General features: G+C 39.6%; 1 protein-coding gene across 3 annotated transcripts in view; it reads right to left on the minus strand.

Moving 5' to 3' along the window:
• Window positions 1-21,983, minus strand: part of LOC106873852 (uncharacterized) — a 146,491-nt gene that overhangs the window by 73,433 nt on the left and 51,075 nt on the right. The window contains exon 6 of one of the 3 annotated variants that reach the window (XM_089339145.1): window positions 19,060-19,193. In XM_089339145.1, the coding sequence (XP_089195271.1) occupies window positions 19,060-19,193 (134 nt within the window). Of the gene's footprint in view, window positions 1-3,327; window positions 3,671-3,991; window positions 4,177-19,059; window positions 19,194-21,983 lie in introns of those variants that run through there. The other 2 variants (XM_089339146.1, XM_089339147.1) reach the window with 2 other exon arrangements.

Raw genomic sequence — 21,983 nt, forward strand, 5'->3', positions numbered from 1 at the left:
AATAAAACCCACTACAACCACCACCACCAGATATTTGATTGGTGTCTCTCTCACTGACTTAAAGTGAGAATGAAAAGACAAAGACAATATGGGCAGAGTTTGAACTTACTTAGCTAGAGACTCCCCAGTAATAACAAAAACAATCTATACTTTTATAATAATAATAATAATAATAATAATGATGATAATAATAATAAATGCCCTGATTGGAAGTGTTATCATGTACATGTTTTGTCTTGGTATAAAAGATGGGCTACAGCAAATATTCTGCTTAATATCACAGATTTGCTTGTCAGTTGTTTGACCTTAACCAGTTGAGCATGTCCCTTGGTGTCTGACGATATGTGCATCTCTGACCATGAGCAGAAGTAGTGGGGGAGCATCATAGTCGTGTTGAGGGGGATTCTTTGGGGTTTGAATAATTCACCCCAAGAAATATGGGCGTTTCATTCATCATCCTTAAAAAACCCTTATTCAGGAGCATTTTGAGCAGGATGGGTTACTTGACTTGAAGAAAATTCAAACTAGGCCCATCTCTAAGGTCATGCACTATTTCTCTTGAGACAAGATCACCCTGTCATACACACATGGTTGTGAAGCATGTGCCTGGTGTACCCTTATCAGAGAGGCAGTCATGATGGGCACATCGATCTTCATAAAGGAGGGCACCACCTGCCTCTGCAGACTCACCTTTCTTTCTGAATGAAACTCAGCAAAGCTCCAGGTGTGTGATTAACAAAGGAGGAAAATATCTGCCCTCATGGTAGTGTCATACAATGCCTTCCACCATAGCCACCCCACAAAGGAAAACTGCCAACACTTTCCTATCTAAAGAAGCTTTGACTACTAAAAAAAGGTGGTGAGGAATATCTGTGTTCGATCATTTCGGTTGTGTTTCCATAAACCTCCTTTCACTGTAACCACTACCCAGACTAGTGGTTCTGAACTGGAATCCATCTGACCCCTGGGGTCCATAGAAGATTTTGGGGAGTTCACACTAGCAAAAAAGTTGGGGATCCACTGTAGTATTTTAACTTTTTAGTATTCAGATTACTGTATCAAATGTAATGCTTATTTAATTACAGTTGTTTAATTAATCCTGCATTATCTCATAGCTTTGAAATTCCAATGATGCAACCATTGTAAAATAGATAGAATATCTGGGTTCGATGTGACCAGTTTAAATGTTAAAGGGTTAAGCATCCATGAAAAGCTTTGGATTTAAATGTATTGATATGCTGCAAGAAGCAGCTAGGTTTGCTTTTCTAACATTTTACACAGTTCAACCTTAACAAGCGAATGTGTGAATAACGCTCTTATTCACTATGCTATGCCCACAGGCATATGGCGTAGTGGATAAGAGCACGGGTTACTAACCTTCAAATTTTGAGTTCAATCCCAGGCAGGGACTTGGGAAATAATATCAACAGAAAAAAATAACATGAGCAAAAAAGAATATCTTAAAAATGAGAACAGAGTACCTCATTAGTCAAATAAAGGGTTGGGTTTGAAATTCCAAAAGAACATCTGATGAAGGCTGGAGAGTACATCAGCCGAAATGTTGTGGTAACAACAAACAAGGTGAGGACACCTATCGGTCCAATTGTAAATAATGTAGATAATTCCTCATCTCAAAAGTATATAGAAAAGTATTAACAAAATGGGAATTTGGAAAGAAGTATCTGTAAAATTAGTTTTTAAACATCCAACAGCTATGAGGGTCTACCAGAGTAAAAAAAGTAATCCAAGAGTTTCATTGATAAATAATGGTTGAGAAACACTGCCCTAGATGAAAACTACCAGCCCTTACCAGCGAATGAAAGGTACTGGAATAATTTTTACGATAGACTCAGGGACCAAATGAATCTGGCAGCTGATAACCAGCTATTCTCCCTAACACCACAAATCAGCAATTACTTGGAGAGTGAACCCTGTGCACACACAATACATTCAGCGTTGTCCTACGCACATATTTGATAAGGGTGGTGGAGGGTGTTAGGATTAAAACTTTATAAAGTAATAACAGGTAGATGTGGACATTTGGTGGGGGTAGGAGAGAAAAACTGGCTCTCTGTCAGTTACAATTATAATGCTGTGTTCCAGTTGATCCAATCAACGGAACAGTCAGCTCATGAAATTAACATGTAAGTGGCCGAGCGCTCCACAGATGTACCCTTAATGTGGTTCTCAAGGAGATTCAGCACAAACAGAATGTGGCAAGACTGGCCCCTTTGAATTACAGGTACAACTCCTTTTTACCAGCTGAGAGGACTGGAGCAATGTGAAATAAAGGACACAAAATGCCATTGGGAACTGAACTCTTGACTTTCCAATTTGGGTGGACTGGAGCAACTTAAAATAAAGTGTTTTGCCCAAGGATACAATGCACCACAGGGATTTGAACTCTCAACCTTACAATTGTGAGCTGAATACCCTAACCACTAAGCCACATGTCTTCACAGCAGAAGTAACAGAAGAACAGAAGGCAAATAAGATGCTGGGTGGGGGAAAGGGGTAGTGTCTTATTTCCCCACCCTACACACCCCCGTACTACAACCACCGGTCTTTCATTCAAAGGAACTTTTAATAAACGAATAAATATTTTGGATGCAGATCTGGCTGCGTGGTTAAGAAATTCATTTCACAACCACATGGTTTCAGAGTTCAGTCCCAATGTGCTGTACCTTGGGCAAATGTCTTCTACTATAGCCCTGCAAGGTCATCAATCAATGTCATATGAGTGAATATGGTAAGTGGAAATTGTAAGGAAGCCCATTTTGTGTATGTTTTTGTGTGTGTATATGTGAGTATATATGTGTGTGCATATGGGTCTTTGTATTTGTTCCCTGTCCCACTGCTTGACAACAGGTGTTGGTTTGTTTATGTCCTTGTAACTTAGCGATTCAGCAAAGGAGACTGATAGATTAAGTAGTAGACTTGAAGGAAGTCGTCAGGTCAATTTATTTGACTAACACGACAAATGAGTGCTCCAGTATGACCACAGCCCAATGACTGAAACAAGTGAAAAGACTAAAAGAGTAAAAAAATTCTTAAAATATCAAACGCAAAATGTTTGTGGAGAGAGAGAGAGAGAGAGAGAGGGGGGAGTAGTGGGGAGAGAAGGCAACAATAAAGGAGAGAGAGAGAGAGAGAGAGAGAGAGAGAGAGAGAGAGAGAGAGAGAGAGACGGTGAGAAAAAAAAGATGGCAAGAGAGAGTGAAAGAAACCGCTCAGAGAGAAGATACAACAATAACAACAACAAAAGGAAGTATTTGTGTGTTGAAAACAACAACAAAAACAACTATTGTAGGAAAGAAAAAAAGTTACCTTTAGAATAACAAGATCTGTTATACATCCTACAACAACTAATACAGCAACAACAACAACAACAACGAAGAAGAAGGATCTGCAAATGCGGATTTTTGCAACACTACAAGGAGGTTATATTCAATGTAAACATCAATTAGACACACACACACACACACACACACACACACACACACACACACACACACACACACACACACACACAAGTGAAGTTTTCTTCTTTAACATACATACACACACAAAGTATAGTCAATCATAACACATGCATACCTACATGCACACATGCACACACAAGCACACGTATATAAACGTAGTCTTCTGTTATACAAACACAGACAAAAGTAAGTTTATCACAACACACACACACACACACACACACACACATATACAAAAGAGAAGCACATTGAAATAACAGCTAAACATCACTGAACTCACATTCTGTTGTCTTATAAAAAGAAAGATAAAACGGACACATTTAACACATTACATAATATAGCACCAGATATCCCTAAAAATCAAGGAACGATCAATCACAGCTAGAATGCCTTTGATCAATGGAGGCTGGCCAGGGGCTAAACAGGACTAAATAACATTAACAAACATACACATATTACACAAACAACAACAACAACTAAAATAGGGGGGGGAAAAGTCATCAACTTACAAATTATGATAATCCAAAGTAAGAGGTTAAAAGTCCTTAATTTCTCCATTGTAAATTAGAACATTCCAGCATAGTCTCTCCTCTGTGTGTGTGTGTGTGTGTGTGTGTGTGTGTGTAGTTACAGAGAAAGGGAACAGCTAGAGAGAGAGGTGGGGGACGGTGAGGTATGTGTGTACACTGCTGTCCCTTTGATTCTGATTGTTTATAGGGGACAGCTGAGCAAATGAGTGCTCTGTTTGTGTATGTGTTCTTTATCCTCACCAAACTTTGTAAATGTCATGAAATGTTATATATATATATATATATATATATATATATATATATATATATATATATATATATATATATATATATACACTGTGTGTGTGTGTGCAAAGAGTAACTCCGAGTAGAAATAATTAAGTTTTAGTTTCAAATATCACTTAATATACTGTATTGAGTACACTCTCATGGGTATGTACGCATGTGTGAATACACTAACAGGCACCTACTCCCCTATATATATATATATATATATATATATGAGAGAAGAGATGTATAAATATGGATGTATATAAGTCGGAGTCAATGCCTTGTATGTCAAGATATGACTAAGATATCAATTCCACTTTTTTTAACAATTCCAAAAATTTCAAAAGAGATCAGATTTAATTCCAGACTCTCTTTTCTATGACAGCTTTCCACATGAAAATTTCCTCGCCTTAGAATATCAGATCTATCTATATATATATATATGCGTTTCTGTGTGTGAAAAAGTGTGTGTGTGTGTGTGTGTGTATGCATGTATTTGTGTTAAAAAGTTGAAGAAAAAAATGGTGTATATAGATATATTACAAACAATAAATATATAAATAGATATAAATACATGTAAATCTGTGTGTATGTGTATAGATGGATAGATAGATAGATATGTCAGTTTGAGTGTGGACAATTAATTTTGAACATTGTATATGTAATTATGTACAATTCCGCCTTGAATAAATAAAATGTATGTGTATGTGTGTATGTATGTATGTGTGTGTGTATATATATCAAAATACAAATGTGATAAATAAAAGTCTATATTGCCTCCTTTTTTCTACGTCTATATATTATATATATATATAAAACTTACTTGGAAGAGGATGCATACATACAATACACACACACACATATATATATATATATATACATATAGTATGTTTCAAAAATATATACAGATAAATATGTATAATAATGTGAGCAAATATATTTATATATGTTTATCTATATACATATGTTTGTATGCATGTATTTATATATTATGTTTGCTCTACTGCGATATGAATGGATGAGGGGTTTGTGTTGCATGTGTGCGTGTGTGTGTGTGTGTGTGTGTGTGTGTGACTGAGAGCACAGCAAGTTATAGTGTGTCACTGGTACAGGTGCTGATAGTCAACTGATCTGGTGACCCACACAGGTAGATTACAGAAGGTATACAGGTCCACCAAAGTAGAAAGAAGACAGGCAGTCATTGAGGCCCAGCAGCAGTTAAGGCAGGACAGTGGCGGCGGCGGTGGTGGTGAGAAACAGGAGAAGTAGGAGACAGGATTTGGTATGGTCGTGGTTATAAGGAAGGAAAAAAGCAAAGGTGAAAGTAGTAGTAGTAGTAGTAGTAACAGTAGTAGTCCTGAGACCACTTGATGACAACTTAGAAATACATCAGCAGCAGCTGGTTTGACAGATCGCATAGCATTGTACATACATATTGTATGCATGACTGTATGTGTGTGTATACACACACACACACACACATATATATATACAGAGAGAGAGAGAGAACATTATACTTGTTCTGTGTGTGTGTGTGTGTGTGTGTGTGTAAATAGCATATATATATATATATATGTATCATCATCATCATCATCATTGTTTAACGTCCGCTTTCCATGCTAGCATGAGTTGGACGATTTGAATGAACAAACAATTCAAAAAATGAAAAGAGGAAAAAAAAAAAAAACCAATGTTAGTTTGATGCTCAGTGAAAGGAGATAGTTTTTAATGTTTCGAGCATGGCTCTTCATTGGAAAGGAGAAAGGAAAATGTCCAAAGAAGAAGGAAAATTGTCAATGGCCCATGTGTGGTTATATAAATGTATATATAATTTATTTCATTTTGAGATTTGGTTTGCAAGATTCTTTATGTGAGTTTGTGCGTTGAATTTATTATTATATGTGTACTAAGGTAGTGAGCTGGCAGAATCGTTAACCAAGATTGACTTTGCCTTTCAGCCTTTCAGGATAAAATAAGTACCAGTCGTGCGTTGGGCTTCAATGTAAGCGACTGTCCCCTCCCCTCAAAATTTCAGGCCTTGTGCTTATTGCAGAAAGAATGATTACATGTATACTGTTTGTATGTGTGTATGCTTGTATGTATACACATGTGCTGGTGTGAAAAGGTATATATTGTGTGGATGTAAGTGCTTTTCTGTATGTATGCTTGCATCTGTGTTTTGCTGTATGTAAATGTACATTTGTGTGTGTTTGTATACATGTGTGTGTAAGTGTTCATGAATGAAGGCATGTGGCTTAGTGGTTGGGGCATTTGGCTCATAATTGTATGTTGCATGTGAGTTGCATGCATGTGAGTTGCTGCATGTTTAAGTATGTGAGGCAGAGGGTGGGGTGGGGGTGATGGCAGCCAACTTAGTTTTAACACTTGTGCTAAGAGGCTTTGCAAGTGGTGGGGTGTTGGGATGAGAGGGGGAGGGGAGAGGAGGAAGTAGGGAAGGCAAGAAACACCACCACCACCACCACCACAAAGACTAAAGGAACATGGACCATACTTCCTGAACCGCCCCCTGCCCCCACCCACGCATGCACCCTCCCCTTTCCCCCACCCCATTACCGCAACTCTAACCTTTTGTGTGATCACCATCACTGTACCTACCATTATAACCACTACCACCACCACCATCATAGCCACTATAATAACCATCACCACCACCACATCATCATCATCACTACATCACCCCCACCACCGAATCATTTCTGCCATGACCGCCAACACCGTCACCACCAGTACTACTACCACCACCACCATCACCCTACCTCATCACCATTACCACTGCAGGACCACCATTACCACCATATACCACTATCCACATCACACCTAGAGCAACCACCCTCCCACCACCATCACCACTAAACATCAATACCACTTCCTCCACCACCACCACAAAGCTATTTGTCTCCTCCCACCCCACTTCACATTCTTGTACAGTTGCAGAACCTTTGTTACATAGACAGAGACGGTGGGGGTGGGGGTGAGGAAAGCGTAGGAGGTTGGGTGGGAGGGAGAAATCAGGGAAATGAGGATCGGAATGGAGGTGGGTGGCCATGTGCAATGTAGAAGTGGTGTTGTTTTAATTTGACAGGTGCCCAGTGCAGCCGGGAGTGATGGGCAGGGGAAGGGCGTCCTGATGTGTATACGTGTATGAGTGGACTGTTTTGTCTATGTATGTATTTATATGTAAGCATATGTGTGTATATATATATATATATATATATATATATATATGTATGTGTGTGTATGCATGTGTATATATATATATATATATGTATATATATGTGTGTGTGTGTGTGTGTGTGTGTGTGTGTGTGTGTATTTTTGTATGCATCTACGTATATGTGTATGTACTTATTTGGAGGTTTATTTAAGTTTGTTTTTTCCCCCCTTTGCGGCTTTCAATCTGGTCGCTAATATTGGCAAGGCTCTTTTGTTGTAAGTCATAACAGTTCTTCAAGGTTTGTGGTTATCTGAATCGGTTGATGTACACATTTGTTTATCGTGCGTATGCATGTATAGGTGTGCAGATAAACTCGACAACCATACAATATGCCCTGATTGTCAGACTGTGACCATTACAGTTTACCCAGACCATCACACCATCACAATATATCTAGACCATCACAATGAACCCATACAATATGTCTAAACCGTCACATTGAAACTGTCCAAACAGTCACAATGTACCCATACAATTTGTCCAGACCATCACACCATGGGCATACAATATATCCAGACTGCCACAATTTACTCACACAATATCTAAACTGTCATCTGTACACATGTCCAGACTGTCACACCGTACCCATACAATTTGTCCAAACCATTACACCATGACTTTACAATATATCCAGACTGTTTTAACAGACCCACTCATACAATATCTAAACCGTCGTCCTGTGCCCATGCAACATGTCCAGACAGTCACATTGTGCCTATACAAAATGTCCAGACTCTCACATTGGACCCACACAATTCGTCCAGATCATCACAATGTATCTATACAACGTTTTGACTTTCACACTGTGTACTTCATATGATTCCTCACTAAATGTCAGTGTGTACAATCTAGCCCCTTCTCTAGGTGGAAACAGAAATCCCACAACTCATCGTCATCATTGCAAACAATAGCAAAAACATCAACTCAACACTACAAATTATCTCACAAACAAATTTCTCAAAATCAGACACCTTATCTACAAAAATAAAAAAAATATTTTTAAAAAACTCAGTGTGCTGCCCTAGAATGGCCACAATCTAATGGCTGAAATTAGTCAAAGAATTCAGGAATATCCACTGATATACCTAACCTCCTGGAAATAACAGTTAAATTTCGCTTATAATCACAGTTTATCTTCTTTGAAGAGGGAAGGGATACATCTGATGTAGTCAGTCTGCCGAAAATACCCTTAAAAAGACAAGATGGTCATGGGTGGAATGTCACTGATCACAGTTATACTTGATCAGGGGGTGACCTGGGGTTTAAACATGACCACCACCAACTAACATTTACAGCACCATAAGCCCACAAGCTTGTTGTATGTGGCTGTCCAACTGGCTAGAAATAGCACCTAAGTCCCTCTCAAACCCAAACCTGCTATCTTTTATAAGATGTCCCAGGGCTAAACAACAACAACCTCCAAAAAAGGGAAGGCCTAGAACATTAACAACATCATCATTGACATTTACAGTGGTGAGTGGTGGTGGTTGTAGCATTGCCAGTGGTGGTGGTGGTGGTATTGGTGGTTACAGCATTACCAATGGTTGTCATATTGGTGGTGCTGATGGTATTGGTGATAGTGGGGTTGTGGTTGTGGTATTGATGGTGGTAGCAGTGGTTGTGGTACTGACAGTGGTGGCAGTGGTGGGTGGTAGTGTTGGGTGGTTGTGTAGTGGTGGTGGTAGTAGCTGGTTGATGTCATATAGGTGGTGGTAGTGCTAGCAACAAATGGGTAGGATGAGAATGGGAGGAGGAGAAAGAGGGAAGGATAATGAATGGGTGGAAGAAGAGGAGGAGGAGACTACAGGGATGAGAAGGTCTGGAGTGGACTTTTCTCACTGCATTCTTAATGAAGTGAAGCCAACCAAGCATAGCATAAAACTAAGGTTGGCCATTAACTGGATATGGTCCAATGGGTGGAAACGAACATCCAGCCTATGGGATTCTCCATCACCAACCACCACCACCACCACCACCACCACCACTGGCTTCATCAATTGCTGACTTTTAATTTTCGTGTGTGAACCTTTCCCATTCTCTCTTCCATTCTACACATTTATGCACACACACACACACACACACATTCATATACACAAATCAACCATCACACATACATACATAAACACACACACATTTGTATACACAATCAGATATCACACAGAGACAGACACACACACACAATCAGATATGATACATACACACACATTTACAGGCATGCAGACAGTCCAGATATCACACAATATCAATTTATTGTCAGAGCCTCTATATGGTCGCTTAACCCGCTAAAAAAAGCAGCCAAATCTCCCTCAAACCATGCCCTACTGTCTGCAAAAAAAAAAAAATTAAAAAAATAAAGTAAGTAAAAGTACTTAATGAACAATGTGATAATACAGAGACCCTAAATTGATGAAATGGCCCTAAAAGCATTCTACACACACACAAACAAATACTTATACAAATAGACACATACACACACACACACACACACTTATATGAATGCACACATATATACATAGACATATATGTACACACACACCCATATATATAGAAACACACACACTTATACAACTACACACACACACTCATATATATATATATATGTATATGTGTATATATATATATATATATATACACACACACACACACACACTTATACAAATACATACACACACTCATATATATATATATATATATGTATGTGTATATATATATATATATATATATATATATATGGAAGACAATTATAGCATCATACAACGTGGAAGACAACTATAGCATCATACAACGTGGAAGACAATTATAGCATCATACAACGTGGAAGACAATTATAGCATCATACAACGTGGAAGACAATTATAGCATCATACAACGTGGAAGACAATTGGAGATTTCTGCGGGACAACCTGTTGAAAGCCACCGACCAGATTTGTGGGTGGTGTAAGGTCCCCTCCCAACCCAGAGTAACGTGGTGGTGGAACAAGGAGGTAGACAGGGCTATTAGACAAAAGAAACAAGCTTGGAAGGACTGGAAGAACGGTGGTAGCAGGGAATTGTACCAATGTGCCAGAAGGGAGGCTAGGCGACAGGTTTATTTAGCCAGAGGGGAAGCAGATAAGGAAAGATTTGCCAATGTTCTGCGCCGTGAGGACCAAAGACTCGAGGTATTTCGGGTTGCAAGACAGTGTAGGAGAGAGAATAGTGATGTTGTAGGAGAGAAATGTGTTCGCATGGATGATGGTACGCTTGCATTAAATGAGGATGCAAAGAAAGAGGTCTGGAGATGCCACTACGATAGATTGCTTAATAAAGAGAATGAATGGGAGAAAGAGAGCCTGCCTTATGTCGACCCAATAGAGGGACCAGCTATCCGAGTTGATAGTACCAGGGTAGATAAAGCAATTAAGAGTATGAAGACCGGGAAAGCCCCCGGCCCATCAGGAATCACTGCAGAGATGCTCAAAATATCTGGCAGTGTTGGCTATAGCCTAGTCACCCGTATTACGAACCAGGTGATACACGAAGGAGTCATACCCTATGACTGGTGTAGCAGCATCATAGTCAACTGCTACAAAGGTAAAGGGGACGCTTTAGATACAAATAATTACAGAGGCATCAAGCTGTTAGATCAGGTTATGAAAGTTACAGAGAGGGTCATAGCCCAATTAATTAGGGAGCGAATCAATTTAGATGAGATGCAGTTTGGGTTCGTGCCAGGTAAAAGCACTACTGATGCCTTATTTCTAGTGAGACAGTTGCAAGAGAAATACCTAGCCAAGGATAAACCTCTGTACCTGGCTTTCGTTGACATGGAGAAAGCCTTTGACAGGGTCCCCCGATCCCTTATCTGGTGGTCAATGAGGAAACTTGGGATAGAAGAATGGCTAGTGAGAGCTGTGCGAGCCATGTACAGAGATGCGGCCAGTAAGGTGAGGGTTGGAAATGAGTACAGCAATGAATTCCGGGTAGAGGTAGGGGTCCACCAAGGTTCCGTCCTCAGCCCCCTATTATTTACCATAGTCCTCCAGGCAATCACAGAGGAGTTCAAGACAGGTTGCCCCTGGGAGCTCCTCTATGCTGATGACCTTGCCCTAATTGCGGAGTCACTATCAGAACTAGAGGAGAAGTTTCAGGTGTGGAAGCAAGGTCTAGAATTGAAGGGCCTTAGAGTCAACCTAGCTAAAACCAAAATCCTAATAAGTAGGAAGGTAGATAAAACACAAACCCCTTCAGGTAGATGGCCCTGCTCAGTATGTAGAAAAGGAGTAGGTAGTAACTCTATAAGATGTACCCGGTGCAAGCTATGGACACATAAGAGGTGCAGCAACATCAAAGGCAGGTTAACTAGCAAGTTAGTTTTTGTTTGTGGCAGATGTTCAGGTGCAATAAAGACTGCAAACAAACAGGAAACAACTTCTATCTCATTCCAGGGTGAAAAACTAGAGGTAGTCGATAGCTTCCGCTATCTGGGCGACCAAGTTAGTAGTGGGGGTGGGTGCGCTGAAAGTGTAGCTGCTAGAATAAGAATAGCCTGGGCAAAGTTTAGAGAGCTCTTACCCCTGCTGGCGACAAAGGGACTCTCACTCAGAGTAAAAGGCAGACTGTATGACGCATGCGTACGAACAACCATGCTACATGGCAGTGAAACATGGGCTGTAACTGCTGAGGACATACGTAAGCTCGCAAGGAATGAAGCCAGTATGCTCCGTTGGATGTGTAATGTCAATGTGAATACCCGTCAGAGTGTAAGTATCTTGAGAGAAAAGCTGAACATTAGAAGCATCAGTTGTGGCGTGCAAGAGAGACGATTGCGCTGGTATGGACATGTTGTGAGAATGGAGGAGGATAGCTGCGTGAAAAAGTGCCACACCCTAACAGTTGAGGGAACCCGTGGAAGAGGTAGGCCCAGGAAGACCTGGGCTGAGGTGGTGAGGCAAGACCTTCGTACATTGGGCCTCACCGAGGCGATGACTACGGACCGAGACCTTTGGAAATGGGCTGTGCGTGAGAAGACCCGGCAAGCCAAGTAAGATCGTTGCCAGTGCCCCTGGACTGGTTCTTGTGCGGGTGGCACATGAGATGCACCATTTTGAGCGTGGCCGTTGCCAGTACCGCCTGACTGGCTCCTGTAGGATTTTCGAGCGAGATCGTTGCCAGTGCCCCTGGACTGGCTTGTGCGGGTGGCACATAAAAGACACCATTTCGAGCGTGGCCGTTTTCGTGCGGGTGACACGTAAAAGCACCCACTACACTCTCTGAGTGGTTGGCGTTAGGAAGGGCATCCAGCTGTAGAAACTCTGCCAAATCAGACTGGAGCCTGGTGTTGCCATCCGGTTTCACCAGTCCTCAGTCAAATCGTCCAACCCATGCTAGCATGGAAAGCGGACGTTAAACGATGATGATGATGATGATGATATATACACACACACACACACTTATACAAATACACACATACACACCCATATATATATTATACCCACACATACTTATACAAATACACACAATTACACACTACACACTCACACACACATACACACACACACTTCAGGAAGTTTATGGTTAGATGAAACTCTAAGATATGAGCCTGGTTAAAATTGAAGCAATAAGTAAACTAGTAGACTTGTTTTTTTGTTGTTGTTGTTTTTTTTTTCCTTATTTTCCTTATTCAAAATAACAATAGCCATGTTGTATTGAGATCAAGATTCTAGTGACTGTCTCACAGGAACCCTAGCAAAGATCCATATCAAGCAGGAATTGAACACAAAGATTAAAATAATCTTGAGAAAAAAGGGTGGGAACTGGCAGAAATATGTAATGGCTTATTTGTACTACTATTACGATAAATTCCTGCTTCTCTTATTACGTGGTAAAGTTGTTGGGGGTTTTAAAGTATATATGTACTGTGTGTATGTGTGATTTGGGGACAATTTGGTGTTCTCTCTCATTGCTATCACTGATAGAGTTATGAACATTTTAACAGCTAGCATTTTTATCTTGGCAGTCAAGGAGTGTGTTTTGTTTTTTTTTTCGTGTTTGGTACAAGTGTATGTTATCTGTATGTTGTCTTGTTTAGGGGGTGGGGTGGGGGTTTGTTTTTCTTTTTGTTGGTTTTTGGCAGGGTTTCTTTAATGTTGTGCCAAGACGAACAAATGGCTGAGTGTTTGAAGCATTCACTTTCCTAAAAACTATCTGGTTTCTGGTTCAGTCCCACTGCGGGGCAACTTGGGCAAGTGTCTTCTATTATAACACTGGGCCCAAAAAACCCTTGTGAGCACATATAGTAGACAGAAACTGAAAGAAGCCCATTGTTTGATGATGATGATGATGATGATATATATATATATATATATATATATATATATATATATAGTATATAACCACTATATATACGGCTTAGTGGTTAGGGTGTGAATGGGTTTGGTAGATGGAAACTGAGCAGAAGCCCATGGTGTGTGTGTATGTGTGTGTTTTTCTGTCCTGCCCCATTACTGCTTGACAATTGGTGCTGGTTTGTTTACATCACTGAATCTTAGCACTTCAGCAAAAGAGACTGATAGAAGAAGTAACAAACTTTGAAGAAAAGACAAGTACTTGGGGTAAGATGGGGAGTCAGTTTGTTTAACTAAACCTTTCATGGTGGTGCCCCAGCATGGCCGTGATCCAATGACTGAAACAAGTAAAGGGTAAAAGATTTGTTATTCTATGTTTGCATGGGCATGGATAGATTCGTGACAATCCACCACCACCACCACCACCACCATCTTATATGAATCTTATGTTGGGCAAAGTCCTTATGGCATTGGATAGAATGCTGGGTGCCATGTAAAAGACACTGGTGCCAGTTTCACATAAAAGTCACCCAGTACATGTTGCCAAGTGGTTGGTGTCAGGAAGGGCGATCCGACTGTAGAAACCATCCCAAAACAGGTGCAGCTCCTAGCTTTGTCGGCTCTTGTCAAACCATCCAACCCATGCCAGCATGGAAAATGGACGTTAAATGATGACGATGATGATGATGATGATATGTTCTATGTGCTTTGAGTTCAAATCCTGCTGTGATCAACTCTGACTTTCAGGCTTCCAGGGTTTGATGAAGTACCATAAAACAAGCACTTAGGATATGTACTTTCCAGATGCTAAATCTTAGAATCCTCACAAGACATACAGACAGAACCCCCACCCCGCACCACCACCGCCTCCGCTACACCTCATGGAAATGATAGTGATGATGATGATGATGATGATGATGATAATGATGCAGATGACAGTAGTTCCTGCAATGATACTGGTGCTAGTGATGATTCTGACCAAATTTTCTTCTCAGACCGTCCCCCCCCATCACCAACACCAAACACTGACACACACACCCGTCACTGCAGTTGACACTGTACAGTGAAGTCAATTAATGGACAAGCTTAGACAAACAATAACTACAACACATACAACATAGAGTAATATTGGTATCACAATACTCTCTCTCTCTCTCTCCTCTATGACTATCATTCTCTTTCTCTCACCACATATACTCTCTCATTCTCCTTGTCTTCATCTCTCTGTCTCTATTCTATCTATTTATCTGTCTCTATTCTCTCTCTGTCTATTCTGTTTGTCTATCCATCTATCTGTCTTACACATCCTTTCTCCCCCTCCAAGCCTCTCTCTCTCTCTATCACACACATACACACACACTCAATTTCTTACCATCCCTCTCTCTGTTATCTTACACACAATCTCCTTATATATATATATATATATACCCTCTCACTTTAATGCACATACACACACACAAAGTGCAGAGTATGTTTATGTCTTTCACACAACTCTTACCCACCACGACGACCACCACCACCACCGGCTACTACTTCTATTACTATTACTCCAACCACAAGTACTGCTGCCACAACAAACACCACCAACATAACTGCCACTATGACTAAAGTAACTAGTGTACCCCCTTTTCTACTACCAGCACTACTGGTGCTAATTCTCAACTCCAAGTCAACGATTAAAGGAATTCCTGCCATGACCATTCCATCTGTTTTATATACATGTATATTACAGCACCAACCAGACTATTGGATGTCATCATACATCGCTGGTCACAGTGCGCTTCACATTGTTTTAGCTTTCAAACGATACCACCCCCCACCGGCTCGGAGAGCAGGCCAATATTCCCTCTGGTCAGAAGGCTATTCCTTCACAGGCTGACCCATATACAGCTGAGTGGACAGAAGCGATATGAAAGAGATTTAACTGCGATTCCTGGATGGTCAAGTGACCACAGAAGTTTCCTCTTTGGCTGACCAGTATTGTTGCTGATATTGTTGGTGTTCTAGTGGGACAATGAGGGTAGAAGAGAAAAGACTCTACCCAACAAAACTGATAGCAGGAGAGGGGTGGAGATAAGGGAGGTGTCAGAGTATGGAATACAGGGCGGGTGGGGTGTGGGGTGATAGGTGAAGTGCCAGTGAAGAAAGGTGAACTGCCAATGGGGGTTAAGTGGGGGAGGTTGAAGTGATGGGTTGGGGTGAAGTGCCTCGGGCGGGGGGGGGGGTGTTGGAGGGGTAGTACTGGAATAAAGGTGGAAGGTTAGAGAAAAATATGACAGTTGTAAACTGATTGAAAAAAGGTGGGAGTTATGTATGAGGGTGGGGGTGTTCGTGAGGGCAATCAGCCCTGCACTGCTACCTTTCTGTCTCTAAATATGAATTCTCCGGGTAGATATATATGTATGTATATGTGAGAGAGAGAGAGAGAAAAGGAGAGGTAGAAAGAAAGGAACACTGTAGCCTTGGCTGTCCAATAACATTACCCTACAAGTTCTACTACAATGTCCCTGCCATTCCACACAACACCCATTCAACCACCCCCACTACAACCTCGCTCAGGCCTGGGGAAAAATGATGGGGGGGGGGGGACTGCACCCCTCCATCATCATCATCATCACCACCACCAATAGCACTCATTACTGACATTGTCAAACGTGTAGGCGAAGGCAAGCACAAACATAGGGCAGGGTGGAGGAGTGGGGTGGGTGGGGGGTCGGTCAGTCAATGTTGATGTAATTTTCAAACTTGTTCTAGATTTTGACATGACACAAGACAACCACCCTGAATTCTATTACAACAACAACATCTACATCAGATGTCCTACATACACCGACCCACCCACACACACCCACACACCACTAATAACACTAGCAACAACCGCCAACACCCACATCAAACATTACCTACACCCACCCACCCCACCACCAATAATAATACCAGCAACAACAACTAGATCTGCATTAGACACTACCACCATTACCACCACCAATACCAGCAACCAACCATAACACCTTCAGCAGATACTATATATATATATATATATATATATATATATATACATATATGTATACACATATATATATATATATATATAAATATATATATGTATACACATAGATAGATGCAGGCATGGCTGTGTAGTAAGCGTTTTGCTTCCCAACCACAGGGTTCCAGGTTCAGTCCTGCTGTGTGGCACCTTAGGCAAGTGTCTTCCACTATAGCCTCAAGCCAGCCAAAGCCTTGTGAGTAGATTTGGTAGACAGAAGCTGAAAGAAGACTGTCACATACACGTGTATGTGTGTGTGTGTGCATGTATGTGTGTGTTCGTCCACCACCACTTTGCAACCAGTGCAGGTGTATTTAAATTCCTGTAACTTAGCGGTTCGGCTAAAGAGAGCAACAGTATTAGTATCAGACTTTAAAAAAAGAAAAAATGTAAGCATTAAGGTGAAATAGTTCAACTGAAGTTCTTCAAGATGGTGCCTCCGAACGGATTTGGTAGATGGAAACTGAAAGAAGCCCATCACGTATATATGTATATGATGATGATGACATATGTATATATGTATATATATATACATATCTGTGTGTATGTGTCTTTGTGTCCGTGTTTGTCCCCCACCACTGCTTGACAACCAGCATTGGTGCATTTACATCCCTGTAACTTAGCGGTTTGGTAAAAGAACTGATAGAATAAGTACTAGGCTTTAAAAAATAAGTCCTGCGGTTGATTCCTTCGACTGAAACCCTTTCAAGGTGGTGCTCCATCATGGCTGCAGTCCAATGACTGAAGCAAGCAAAAGAAGAAGGCAATATCTCTATTATTTTACATCACACTTTCATGAATGATAATGTGCTTAATTGTAAGTTTCCTGTCTGAGCCAATCACTGCTTCGTTGCATTTATGATGGTGACCTCAATAGTGAAATACATGGGATTAGACACAATTGTCTTCTCATCAATATCTGGTTGGTGATGACGTGTGTGTGTGTGTGTCTGTCCATGCGCGTGCATGTATAATTATTACATACATACATATATATATATATATATATATATATATATATATATATATATATATATATATATATAGTTATGCTGGTGCAAACAGGAAAAATAGAACTCGTATATTTTTTATTAATAAACTAGCCTGATGATAAGTGTCAACGCACGAAATTCTTGACCTTGTGGTGCTGTTCCTTCTGCTAAATATTAATGAATGTATACATGTGTGTGTGTGTGTGTGCATGCATGTATAAGTATTATATATATATATATATATATATATATATATATATATATATATATATATAGTTATGTTGGTGCAAACAGGAAAAAATAGAACACATATTTTTTTTATTAATAAACTAGTTTGATAAGTGCCAATGCATGAAACTCTTGGACCTTGTGTCACTATTCCTTCTGCTAAATATTAATAAATATATACGTATGTGTGTGTGTATAAAACCCATGTTACTATGGAAAATCTGGCTGTAGACCAATCAAATGAACTCGTACACATAGACTCATGCATCCACACACACACACACACACACATGCGTACATGTGCACATACAAGTGATTTAAAATGAAAATAGCAACACAAGGATATGAAAGACACGAGAAACATTGTTAGTTTCACATTTCAAGAAATGGAAAAGTTCTTAACATTCTGGACTTAAGTTCTTCATGGGAAAGAAATAAAGAAAATGAAAGAGGAAAGAATGAATAAATGAGGGAGAAATCTAAAAAGAAAAAAAGGAAAAGGTGTAATCTGAGTTGACTACTTCAGAACCATTTTGAAACTCAAATATGTACGTATGCGCACGTACTCACACACAATAATAATAATAATAATAATAATAATAATAATAACGACAATAGTTATGTTCTGAATTCAGATTCTGCCGAGGTTGACTTTAAAATTTGGGGGGAGGGGACTAGTCAATTAGAGTGACCTCAGTGCATAACTGGTACTTATTTCATCGACCCTGAAAGGACAAAAGGCAAAGTTGATCTTAGCAGCATCTGAGCTTAGAATATTAAGTGCACGAAGAAATGCTGCTATGAATTTTGTCCAAAGCAGTCGTAATACTTCTGCCAATTCCCTCATAAAACAGAACTCAAATAGAATCCCAGATACATAAAAATAAACAAAGTATATAAAAATATTTAAAATATAGGTCTGCAAAAAGTGAAAATAAGAAGTCTCTTACCTTTAGGACATAAACACATGAACTGGAACTGATTGGTGCGGCTACAAGTACCACCATTTAGACAAGGACTTGGTTGACAAGGAATATACTTGGTTTCACAGTGTCTCCCTGTGTGTTTTTGGGGACATTGACAGCTGCAATACATAAAGAATAAATGGATGAACAAGTGTGTTTATGTGTGTGTGTGTGTGTGTATATGGCTGTCTGGTAAGAAGCTTGTGGTATGAACCCATCGTTCCAGGTTAAATTCCACTCAGAAGGTTTTGGTCAGCATGAGGCAATAGTAGAAAACACTTGCTCATGGTGTCACACAGTGGGACTGAACTCGGAACCATAGCTGTAGAAACTCTGCCAAATCAGATTGGAGCTTGGTGTAGCCATCTGGATCACCAGTCCTCAGTCAAATCGTCCAACCCATGCTAGCATGGAAAGCGGACGTTAATAAAGAATATATATCAGAAAGAAGCACACTTTAAAGAATAGAGCAGTGTATACACACACACATATAAATATATAAAATCATCAGTTTAATATCCACATTTCTGTGTCAGCATGGATTAGATGGAATTCATTGAGGCAGATTTAACTACAGCTATATGTTCTACCTGTCACCAACTCTCACCTGATTTTCAGGTAAGCTAATATTTCCTCATGGCCAGCCAAGTTTTCTGTGGAAGACTAAAAACGAGCAACATCATTTGTATGATGATGCTGCTTATTTAGAATCCCTGCACAGTATCAAGTCAAGGAGGATACACACAAACTTATACATATATGATGGGCTTCTTTCAGTTTCTGTCAACCATAGCCACTCCCAAGGCTTTTGATTGTCCCATGCACCACACTGTGGAACTCAACCTGAGACACTATGCGGTTGAGAAGCATGCTGAGAGCTACTTTTCCATGCTTGCATGCATACACATATGCACATATATATATATGCATATATATATATATATATATATATATATATATATATATATTCTACGCCCAGTATCATTTAATATATAACATATACAACACTCAGTGTTTATTACAATTCTAAAATATCTGAGACAGATTTACTCTGAGATTTGTTTCTTTATTGTGTGTGTATTTATTAAATGTGTGTGTGTGTACATGCATATACTTTTTTGTGTATTTTTCCTGTAGATACTTATAGATAGACAGGTCAAACCCAAGGAAGGTTTATTTACTGTGTATATTCACACACACATACACACACACACACACACACACACACACACATGCACTCAACAACACACACATACAGACGATTCACCCAAGTGAAACTAAAGAAGACTACACAACCATATAAATTCATAAGAGTGTGATTCACTGGGAAGAAGAAGATAAAACTAACCAAAGTCACGCTCCAGTGGAATCAATGAACTTTCCGCTCTGTCTCCATTGTCACATGACTCTTTCTACCCTTACATTATTAGATTAGATTGAGATTAACTAGATTAGATTATGTACCCCGTAATAGTCTTTCTCTTATCAAGTGAATTGAAGTCATACTAGTTTCCCACACCAACACTTTCTGTAGTCAAATTTCACCACTACTATGATGATTACAACCAGCACCACTACTACGACTACTGTAACCAATACTACTATGACAATAACCATTACAGGGACTCCACCAACTACCACAACTGTGAATACGACCACTCCTATGAATTATTGTCATCATACATTGTACGCCTGCAACGCATTGATGGCTCTGCAACAAAGGCCTTCCTGGTCGACCATTTCATCTCATATTTCTGTTGCAATACACCGACTTTGCTTCAACTAATTTTTAAAATAATGAACAATTCAGTATAATAATTTTGTCATCATCAACCCATTAGCATTTAGATTGGTCACATCCGGCCCAAATATGCTGTTTATGTTCTAACCAGCAGATGAAACCAATCACAACTATTCTTCAACGCTATTCTAAGAATATACAATCACATCATCAAAATTTCAGAGCTATGAGATAATGTATGATTAATTAAAAACAATGTAATTGAGAAAGCATTGCATTTGACAGAATAAGCTGAATGCTAAATGGTTAACGAGGTATTTGGAACACAAATTAGCACAACATTTTGATGGAAGATTTTAATTTAGATCACTTTAACCTTTCCATAACCATATTGCCATTGAACGACATTGTCTGTTTCAATTAATTTTGAAATTGATTATAGATTTATCAAAATAATTTCGTCAGTATTTTAAGCTGATGCTTGGAAATTAAATTAACGCGAAATTTTGGTGGGAGGTTTTAATTTAGATAACTTTAATATGGAAATTTCTATCAGGACCAAGAGCAGATTCATGTGGGTTAGTATCGAAAACGTTAAAAGCAGTAAGTTTGTGTCCGAGAACTAGGGACAGTCTCAGGTAGTTTTGTAGTGTGAGTTATCCAGCTGCCTTGCCCCTTTTGTCTGACCAGCTCTTGACATTGTCCATCCATTACATTCATTGCCTGTCTCTTGATCTACTACCCTCTGTTTGTCCTTTCATTATACTCTTTTCCAGCCCTTTGCTTCCTCGAATATGGGTGTCTTGGTCTTTCATTAACTTGTGCAAGTGCTCATTTGGCCAATAGGCATTTATGGTGGTGAAGTATGGACTCTGAACAAATTTGAAGAAAACATAATCAACACATTTAAAATGTGGGTGTATAGGAGAATATTACAAGTCTCTTGAAGGACTCTTATTGACCACAACCACTAAAACCATCACCAAAGCTACAACTGTTACTACAACTGCTAACACAACCACTACAGCAACAATCCTTAGTACAGCTATAACTACCAATAAAACCACTATTACTATGATCACTGCAATAGCTATAACCACTACTACAACAATAACTACTATTATCACTACTACAACTCTCACCACTACTACAACTACGATAGATATAA

The sequence above is a fragment of the Octopus bimaculoides genome, chromosome 21, assembly GCF_046866305.1.
Source record: "Octopus bimaculoides isolate indiv1 chromosome 21, ASM4686630v1, whole genome shotgun sequence".
NCBI classification, from domain to species: domain Eukaryota; kingdom Metazoa; phylum Mollusca; class Cephalopoda; order Octopoda; family Octopodidae; genus Octopus; species Octopus bimaculoides.